Source organism: Juglans microcarpa x Juglans regia, chromosome 2D (assembly GCF_004785595.1).
Source record: "Juglans microcarpa x Juglans regia isolate MS1-56 chromosome 2D, Jm3101_v1.0, whole genome shotgun sequence".
In the NCBI taxonomy this organism is placed as follows: Eukaryota; Viridiplantae; Streptophyta; class Magnoliopsida; order Fagales; family Juglandaceae; genus Juglans; species Juglans microcarpa x Juglans regia.
In genome coordinates, this window is record NC_054596.1 from 7480096 (window position 1) to 7491062 (window position 10967).

Below are 10967 nucleotides of genomic sequence, written 5' to 3' on the forward strand. Positions count from 1 at the left end.
ATAACAGATAAAGTGGAACTCCTTGAAGCACAAAATCTTAAATAATTGAATTCAAATCCAGAATATTTTTTCTTTGTCTTGTTTTGACGTTCTAGCTAGCTAGCTAGCATGCACTTGATAATTAAGAGACTGTCCTACCACTTTCAAATAAAATAATATTATTTTAAAATATTTCTTTTAATTGTGTTTTCTTTCCCTCTTTGATTATGAGGAGTTGAGGACCTCCGCGGTCCGACCACTTTCAAGTCACCCATGCTACTTTTACCAAAAGCAAATTGAGTGGGGGAAGCTGGTATTAAATTCCGAAGCACGCGGGTACGGCTGTGAGACATCTTTACGCAATTTGAATATTACATTTGGGGTAATATATCTCACCTACCGGGCCGAGGCCACAAGATTAATAATTGTTATCTAATTTTGCCCATCACTAAATATATATATATATAGATCTACTGTTTTGCATTTTGAGAGGTTAGGTTTAAATTAGTTATTTACATATACAGACAAACTTCTAATCATTCGTATCAATATCCATCTCGATCCTTTTGAAACGATATAAACAGTACTTTCAGATACTAAATTTGATCGATTTTGAGGTAGAGTGCATGAGTTCTATTTCGGAGTGTAAAACAGTCGGTCCGTACTGGAGAAACCGACTGGACCGACCGGTTCGGTTCGGTCCGGACAGAAAAAATGCATGGTCTGATCAGGTCTAATAAGTAGGAGAATTTCGATCTTCGATCCGGTCTCGGAGTAGAGATTTCTCGGACCGGACCGACCGAATAAAAAATAAAAAAATATATTATATATATATTATTTATATAATAATTATACAATTAACAATATAAAATTTTAAATATGTTATTAACACATGTTAATATTCTATGAATTAACTAATATATAATATCAATTAGTTAATTATATAGTAATTATATAAATTAATAATATAATTTTCATCTAATTTATGATCATTGACCATATAAAATATTTTTTTATTGAGTTTGTTACATAATCCACATTAATAAATCACTTAATTTAATTTAGTATTTTAAATAAAATTTTTTTATTAATTGATTTAAAAAAAGAAAAAAAAGAAAAAAAATTAGGCTAGACCGATTGGACAGGACCGGACCGAACCGATAACTACCGGTCCGGTCCAGTCCAATGATGGATCGAAAATATTTGGTCTATTGCCGAACCGGATCGGACCGGACCAGACCGGACTATTTACACCCCTAGTTCTATTAATGTTAAAAAATGCATGGGATTAATTCAATTCAATTTGTTAGTAAAAGAAAATTAACAAACTTTGTAAGGGTATCTAATTTGATGGTCTATAATTGTGGCTGCAGGGAACATGTATGGCGCTTATGTTAATAGCAGCCTGAGCGATAATATATATTTTACTAAAAATTATTATATTAATCCGACATAGTGACAATAACAACTAATCAATTAATATGAAAATCTATTGCAGGCATACTAGCTACGCCAACATCATTAAATGAACATTGATAGGTGAAGTTCAGATGATTGATTATTAGGTGATTCCAAGCATATAATGGTGTATATATAAGAGTCTACAAACAAGTCTATCTAGCTAATATACAATAACAACACGCCTATCTAGCTAATATATCTGCCACCATATTGAGATTATGTCGATGAAGGCAATTACTTGTAATGCAAAAGTGTTGAGAAATGCCCAAATAATACTCAGGCATGTGTACGTGCATAAGAATAACCACTTTGGAGCAATATATCCTCCATCATTATTTGTATGATACGTTGCAGTGTTTGTGATCTGCATAAGCCTTCCAACAAGTTAAAAAGAAAGTTAAAATTAAAATCTTAATGCAGTTTTCTATAACAATTCAGTTGTAATAATCCTTCTTTTTCTCTTTGGTCGAATCTCGATCGATCTAATTTAAATCAAAAGAAAAGATCAAAAAGCTGGACATAAAGAAGGTATACATAAAAGACAATTCAAATGGTATACATGATTAAGTTAAGTAATCTATCAACCATGAAGCAAAAAAGTAAAGCATACCTGGATGAAGCAAAAACAAAATCACATCCAAGTAATTGCTCGAGCCAAAAAAAAGTTGGTCCACAATGACATCGGAAATCCAACAAGCAGATTTACACCCAACAAACAAAAAATGGAAAAGAAAAATCCAACAAGCAGAAAAACTAAAACTAAAATACAACACAGGTTTTGAGTCAAAGAACAACAAGACTGGAAAGAATTTTCAAACTACTCTTCAAATTCACATCCCACAAAGAGAAGAGAGAGGATCCACACTAAAAACTAAAACATACCTAGAAGAATGAACAAGAAACTCACATCCAAGCAATTGACAAATCCCAAAACAAAAAAAAAAAATGAAGAACAAAAACCCAACAAGCATAAAAATGAAATAAAAAAATCCACACGAAACGGGAAAAAAAAATCAAAACATTCTCAGATTCCAAAAAATGGTCCATACTGATGAACAAAATTCAACAAAAATCCACACGAAACTGGAAAAAAAAAAATCCATTCTTCAAATTCACATCCCACAAAGTGAAAAGAAATAGAATCAACAAAAACCATACCCACACAGCACCAACACAAAAATGGGACGCAAGTAAGAAGGACAAAAATGGGAAACAAACAAAACAAAGGGGGTAAAAATGGAAATATGTGAACTGATAGGAAAAGGTAAACGGAAGATGAATCACAGTGGTTTAAGAACCTCAAGCGTTTCCTTTAAACCGCGCGTTGGCACAACGCGCCTCTTCGATTGACTCCTAATCAGTCGACTGCAAGATCGGCAGGTGAGGCTTCTCCCGATGGTATGCGTGTCGGATGATGGTCACCGAATAAGCTCGAAATGGTTACCCCCTTTATTCGGCCAAAAAAAAAAAACCACCGGAGATGAAGGGCCGACGAGGAGAGGAAGAGGAATAAGGAGCCAAAGCGCCATTTCCCCCCTGCTGAATTCAGACAAGTGAGTTTCTAAAGAGAGAGGGTCTAGTTTCTAGAGAGAGGGAATTTTCCACTTTTAAAATTTGAGAATTTTTTACTTATAAAATCGAGAGATAGGCTATCAAATGGAAAGTTAACAGAAAATAATTAAAATTACAATAGCTCCATTAAGACAAAAATTTCCATTTGATAGCCTCTTATATAATTATATAATAGAGATAGATATATATTTCATTAATAGTTGTGACATGAGAGGATTTTGGGTGTGAAACAATTAAGGTATGGTTAGCATTGTGTTTCTCGTACGTCTTTGGTCAAGTTCTAGCAACTTAAATTTTTAGAACTTGAGCCCACGAAATAGAGAAGATCAAGGCAATTTGGAAGAGGGTGGCCTTGAGCTCATAGACTTTATGATACCAAAAGTCAGTAAATTTTCTTTGAAATTTGTAAATAAATATGAGAGTTTAGGAGTCAGAGAGAGTTTCTCGTACCTGAGAGTTGCTATTTATACCGGGGTCTAGGAGGGGGACAGATCATGTCTATCCTTATGGAGTCGTGCCCTTTGTGATGTTCCTTTTGTCAATGTCATTTTATGTAGCGTGACTCTGCTACGACATTATTAATGTGGCGTGTAGTTCGAGTAATAGCGTCATTAATACAGTATGGTTCTCTAATCTTGCTTTACCTTTGGTTGTCCATCGATATTCTCATGTCAGAGGATCAATGGTTCTCCATATTTCCCTCTCTGCCTTATATAAGTTCCCATGATCGGAGTATGGCCAAGCGATGTCAGGCAAGTTTGTCCCATCAGCCACTTGGTTGTTTTTCCTTGTAGGCGTCTTACTTCATGGGCGACCTTGGACTTTAGGGTCAAGTATTGGGTTGAGGCCTAATGGGCTTGTGAAGTGGGGAACATCTCCTTACAATTACCCTGCCAATTCCACTCGGACGAGTTCAAGGAGAATTCTTCCTTTGTTCCCCTGATTAACCAGATTTTCCAGTTGGGACTATTTAGCCTTCCCTTTTCTGGGGTGGGGTTTGTGGACCTCTTGGCGGTTGCTTGTTTCCTTCCTCTTCTCCAGCTATGTTCGAGTGGCCTTTTGTCTTTACTTTATACATTGCAACGGTTCGTCTCCAGCTTTCATGGCTTCCTTTCAGTTACCCTGCCAATTCCACTCGGACGGATCCAAGGTGAATTTTTCCTTTGTTCTCCTGATTAACCAGATTTTCCACTCGGGACTATTTAGCCTTCCCTTTCCTATGGTGGGGTTTGCAGACCTCTTGGCGGTTGCTTGTTGCCTTCATGTTCTCCAGCTATGTCTGAGTGGCCTTTTGTCTTTACTCTGTACTTTGCAACGGTTCGTCTCTAGCTCTCATGACTATATTTTGACTGTTTCGTTCCGCATTAAATGGCCCCCTTTCAGTCCCTTCATCATTACTTCGCATCAGGCGTTTATTTATTTCCCACGTCACATCATTGGATACGCTCTGTTGGAATCACGGCGATTGTGAGATTCTAGTGTCCAGTGGGGCGCGTGAGTTCCTATCGCCTCGGGAGATCAACCGTCGATCTTGCCTATATAAAGCATTTTTCCCTATTAGCGATGGGTTACTTTGCTCATTTCCTTTTCTACTCAGTGTTTTGTGTTCCTTTTCTGCCTTCAAACACTTCTCCCTGTATTGTTCCCCTCTGATTACCAATGGCTCCCAAGAAATCCTTGCATCCTTTTGGAGTGACTGAAACTCACGACGCTACTCATGTCACCGATGGTCAGGGCGGCACCGTTCCGAAGGAGTTTGCCGACTTCTCATGGTGTTCGATGTTGACTTCTGCTAAACTAGAATCATCGAAGGAGACCTATAGGGTTCCTCAGATGGTGGAATTCTTAGTGCCTCCTCGAACCAAGGTTGCAATGTACTCTACCATGTTCTCCTGGCCTCAGGTTGCCCTTTTGTTGACAGTGCAGGAAGTGCTAGGTTTCATTGAGTTGGTGCTTGCTCAACTCCCTCCTAGCATGTGGAGGATTCTTGTGTCGTTATGGATTTCTAAAGTAAATTGAAAAGAATTGAACATTGCAGACTTAGTTGTAGTAGTTATTACACTAATAATAATAGCAATAGGCTTTATGAAAAGGCATGGCTTTTTCTAGTACTCATCAGATGATCAATTTTCTCCAAGTTCATATTTGGTAGAATGCAATGCCAACTACTGGGAGAATTGCTTAATTAACGAAGTCAGTTGGTCAGCATTTGAAAATGTACGTAAAATTATGCTTTTTACACTATTGATGCCGGACTAAATTAAGATTATATTGGTGGCTAGTTAATCAACATGAAATTAAAAATTGCGATTATGAAAATATACAAAAATAAAGATAAAACTTTGAGAGTAAATTTTATTAATAAACTTCGAAAACGAGTTCTAAAACTCAAAAGCCTAGTGGACGCTCAACTTATTAATAAAATAAGCTTTGACTCTGGGTTCAAACACTTTATCACCACGGTCATAATGCCGTTGTCAACGAAACCCTTATATTGTAACGCCTTAGTCTCGGAGGTCTGGAGAGTTAAATCTTGTAATTTAAAACCATCTCCCATAACATATTTATAGACTCCCATAACAAATTCATTTATTCAAACCATATATATATATATATATATATATATATATCTCCCCACCAAGACACCAAATAAATACCTCAACGAAATAAATTAAAAAAAACTCTACAAAAGCTCAGAAATATCCATGACTCAAAATATCAAAATAACATAAAATCATAAATCTACTAAATGAGACTCTCCAATAAATACTTGTACCATTTTGGCACTTATTCCTCTACGCTCATTAAACCTTGCCAACACTTCCTACTTTTGAGGTCCAGTTGAGGCATAGAAAATATCTGAAAAATATTGTGAAAATAAGGGGTGAGTTATCAATAACTCAGTAAGTCAAGAACATATACTAGTATATAAGCATGAGCATTTATGGAGTTTAGAATGCAGAACAAAACATTTTCTTTCAGATTGCAGAATCATAATATTTACTTTCAAAATGCGTGATCAAAACATGTTATCAAAAATATCAGAGCAAATGTTTCATAAACCTTCTTATTCAAAAATAAAATCTTTGGCATATCGTAAATTGAGACATCATCTTCAAATCATGTCAGAGCGTCACATCAAGACATAGACCATATTTAAACCCTCATGGTATTTATTAATCACTATCATACCCGTGGAAGGGTCGTATACCACTAGTATCACTGGTGAAATGGTTGTATACCACTATTATAACCTGTGACAGGACCATACGCCACTATTATCAACCTTGGCAGGGTAGTATACCACTACTATCATCTGTGGCAGGGCCATATACAACTATTATCACTCATGGTGGGGCCTTAACTAAAGAGAACCGAAAATAGAATCAGAAAGTCATGCTAAAGGTTTTAAGATACCACATCATATCACAACAGAGTGCGGAATTATATTCAAAAATAGATTCAGAACATCTTTGTATCATTTGCACAAATTTTCATAAATTTCATATTAGCTCTTTTTGCAAAGTTCAGAAATAGAATGCCAAAAATAAGCTCATGTTTACACCAGCCATAACGAAAATACTTGTCTCTTTCATACAGATTTCATAAGTAATGTCAAACAAATAACTGAGGTTGTTTCAAAATTCTTTTCATAACAAGACTTGCATATTTTTCATAAAATCAACCCTAGTTCATTTCTTTTATGCAAAGTCCAGTATAGGATTCCCGTTTACTTGGACTTTTTAACTTTTATGAATTTCTTCACAACCATGCCAAACGAAAATCAATAGTCACCTATAAAATAAACACTTAACTTACTTAAATCTCTAATCAAATACGTATTTTGATATTTAAGCCTAAAATATAATGATAACCTATTTGGCTAACAATCTAAAATTCTCATAACACTAAGCTAACATCATTTCTTAAATAAATAATAACCATTTTTCTCGACTAATACATTTAAAAAATCTAACTTATTTCTATAAGTACTCAATTAAAACCGAGTCCATGTAAAATACATCTTCACTTAATATTCACTTCAAATAAGTCCAATTTAAAAGTCACGCCCAACCCTTATTCTACCAAGGCCTTCCTATTAAGGGCAAAAATGTAAAATCATTACCTAATAAGAGTTCTTTATGAAACTCTTGTGATAAGAGGGCTCATCTCTCTTTTGTTTTGACCTATCCTAATGAAACTGTGCGATGGAGTCTTCGACTCAACAAGTGCAGCTTGCAACGACGGACCTAGGTGGCCAGGTTTAGATTAACACCGGCAGTGTGACGGACAAGCATCAAGAGGAAGATAGAAAAATTAAAGTGAGAGAAGGAACGTGGAGGGAGAAAGAATGGAGAGAGAGCATAGCGTGAGGGAGGAGTGAGATGTTACCTCGAGAGAGAGAGCAGTGGTTGGTTTGTGGTGATGATGTGAAGAGGGGCTAGCGACATGGGGTGGCTGGGCACAGAGTTGTAAGGTGACGATGTGGAGGAGTTTCAATTTTTGCACTAAAGCTAAGCACGGGGGTGTAGAGCGGAGGCTTGAGTGCACATCGAGGTGGCTTGTCAGTTGTTTCTTGAATGTGGAGGGCAATGGTGCAATTTTGTGGTTTGTTGCCATTGTGCGTAGGTGGCTGCGGCTTATGGGGGAGAGTCAAGGTGGTTGCCAATTTTCATGTGGGTTGGGCAGTGGGCTAGTGGCTTCTGTTGACAGCTATGTGGAGGTGTTGCTTCACTACAACTCAAGCGGCGACAACCCTAGCTTACGTTGAAAATGATTTACGTGAAGGGTGTTTTTGTGAAGTGTGTAGCGTGCGTGTGTATGTGTGTGTGTGTCTATATATATATATATATATGAAAATTGATAAAACCCTAGAGAAGGAAGGAAGGAGACATGCATCAGGCACGCTGTGGAAAATAGACGTGATGAAGCCATGCATTAAGAGTCTATGGGAGCTATGCGTGAACTTGTGTAACATGTGAATATAAAGTGTTGCCGTTTACCCTAGCGAAAACAAACTTGCATGCAGAAGAAACGGACTTGCATGCCCTGAGGGCTGATACCAGATCTCACGGGCTTCGAATTTTGGCCCATTTCAAATATTTAGGCCATGTTTTGTAATGAACAAAAAGAAATTAATAAATGAGCTATTTCCTAAGTTGTGGGCCTCAATTCATCCTTAAAAAAAAAAAAAAATACTTGATCCATAAATTTTCTTAGCCCACAAAAAGATTTCTATCTGACACAAAAATATTTAAGGAAATTACTAAAATAGCAAGTCCATTAAAAAACATATTTGATATTTGGCAAAATACAATTTGGATCCGCAATAAAAAAAAAAATAATACTACAAAATTAACTGGATTTTTTTCATACGTATAAATCCCTTATAAAAATTTAAGAAAGCGGCTTGATACCGGAACTTGGTGTTACATATATACCTTCCCAAAGCCACCTACTCCGATAACTAATCCTTCATCGAAGTTGTGGGTTGCTGTTTTGATTTCTTGATGTGATAATTGGCAGCATAGCTCTTCGGGCAGTGAAGAGGTTTTTGTCCTTGTTAACTTTCCTTTGTTTTGGTCAGACCAGAACCAACACTTTGATACTGGATAGTAAGAACAATAACGCAACTTAGATGTCCGTAGTTTCCAAACAACCAAGCAACACACTAGAGTGATCAAGGCCAAGAATAAGCCTACACCAATTCCAATGGCAATGAATCTTGTTTTCCTTGAATTGGATGTCGAAGCAGGTTGTTGAGTTGGAGGTGGAGAGGGCAGCAAAGTATTGGCAGGATTCGGTCCGGCTAGGTTGTTATTGTTGTCGCTCAGTTTGAACACTTCTACCCCATTTAAAATGGCATCGTAGATTGCATTGGTAGCTTTTCCAGGGTGCAAAGCAATAAAGAGTATACTCTTATGATCCTCATCTCCCATCTTTTGGATCAGAACTACATAATCCTGAAACACAGGCGTATCCCTTCCTCCGCTCCACATAATTACATCTGCAGTAGCTTCGGCTGTCTTGTTATCTATATAGATAATGAATGGCCTTTCGCCGGCCATCGTTATACTTGGCTCGATTTCACAGAAATGAAGCCTGACCAGATAATAAAACCCTGGATCTACGGGTAAACCCCATGTCAAATTAGAAAGCAAGTTCCAAGTTATGTTTGGACCCATCGTGATTGCAGACCGATAAACGTCATCGGGGGCAGTGTAATTTGGTATTACTGAGTATTTGAGCGTCAAATCTGGTTGGCGGGGGATCACTCCTCCACTTAACAAGTAAGGGATATCTGGGGACCATTCTCTAAACATGCCTGTGTCTCCCTTCGACGATATCGAGCTCCCACCCATATTGAGCCGAAGAATCATCTCGAGTGCCCTGTTGTTGTCTATAGAGAACTGAACATTTTGGCCAACGTAAGGTGGGCTTGGATTTTCTGGACTGCTATAGTAGAGGTACTTTGGCATGGAGACGATCTCAATTCCATTAACAAAGGCAAATAATCTGCTAGAAGCAGTACTTGGCGTTGGAATGAATGTTAAATTCAAATTTTGATCCTCTTCAACGTTGATGCAGAACTCTTTAGAAAGACGTTTTGAGCCCCCCAAGTAATTAGCAAGAATGGAAGCACTGAAGTTTCTAAGTAAGGTGAACTTACTGTTTGCTTTGACTGTAAAAAAGGCCAGAGATCCATCAAAACCAGAGTATGAATCTGCGTAAAAGTACAAACGAACAAATTTGGGACCGGAGGTGACAGGAAATACGTAGGTGAATTGGGAATAGGATAAACGGGCAGTCATGTAGGGGATAGTTTCGACAGATGAGTCTTGGCTTTGGGCTTCAGAGGTATTAGATTTTTGGTTATGTTCTTCTATGGGAGCGAATTTGGAGGGCTCCATGTCTCCAATCCACATGCGTTTATCTATATCCGTTGAGTTGCCAGCAGAGCCGCAGTTGAGGACAATATTATCAACGGCAATGTAACGAGGAGTAGAGTTAACAATTGAAATATGATGGAGAAGGAAGAGTAAGAAGAGGAGCAGAATAGATTTGAGTATTGAGATGTTCCCCATGGGAGCAAGAGATGATCACACACGAACGGGAAAACAAGAGGGCAAGCTCCTTTATATTCTAACTGCACGAAGATGTATCACAGCTAACATTATTGAATTATTGATGTAGTGCCAAGCTGCCGTACGCGCGTGCCTCTAAATTTCTTGCCAGCTTCCCCACCTTCGCTTTTGGTAAAAGTAGCATGTGTAACTTGACTTTATTTGTAACATGATGGGCTTTTTGTCAAAAAGCAAACAAAAAACATATAAATTTAAAAAATAATATTATTTTATTCAAAAGTTAGTATCAAAGTACGTAATTTTGAAATGATTTTGTGCTAATTATATTATTTTATTTAATTAGTTAAGTACGTATTTCTTCCCACAGCCTATAATATCAGATACAAATTAATATCGTGATAATTAAATACCTTTTGAAGCAATATCATAATTAAGTAATATTATAAACAGGAGACAAAATATATAAGTATATATGAATGGGAAAAATATTACCTCTAATGAGTCTAGCTTTAGAAAAAAGCTGCACATTTGTAAGCCTTTGGGAAATTTTGAAGATTTAATATATATAAACAATGACATATTTGCCATTCCTCAAAATTAATATAAAGTGATGAATCCTAAAAAGATTAGCAAATTAAAAAGAAAAGATAAGAAGCCAGCGAAGGGGAAACATATATACGGACAATGGGTACTAGAGCTTGGAATAGATCAAAAGAGATAGAAAATCGTGTTTCGTGACCCATACGAATTAACATAAAGATTGAGAGGACAAGCTCTTTTTGTTTTGAATTGAATTAATTAAATCTCGTTAATCTGAGAGCATTATTTCGTGTATTTCTTCATGGATACAAATTATCAACTTTAAAATAA

At 36.8% G+C, this 10967-nt stretch overlaps 1 protein-coding gene across 1 annotated transcript; it reads right to left on the minus strand.

The window, feature by feature from the left end:
- Positions 1-6051: 6051 nt before the first annotated feature.
- LOC121248291 (receptor-like protein kinase FERONIA) lies at positions 6052-10158 on the minus strand. The gene is made up of 2 exons (XM_041146710.1): positions 8454-10158; positions 6052-6376 (listed from the first exon to the last, which is right to left on the minus strand). The coding sequence occupies exons 1-2, from the start codon at positions 10095-10097 to the stop codon at positions 6356-6358; spliced, it is 1665 nt and encodes a 554-aa protein (XP_041002644.1). The 5' UTR covers positions 10098-10158; the 3' UTR covers positions 6052-6355.
- Positions 10159-10967: the final 809 nt, after the last annotated feature.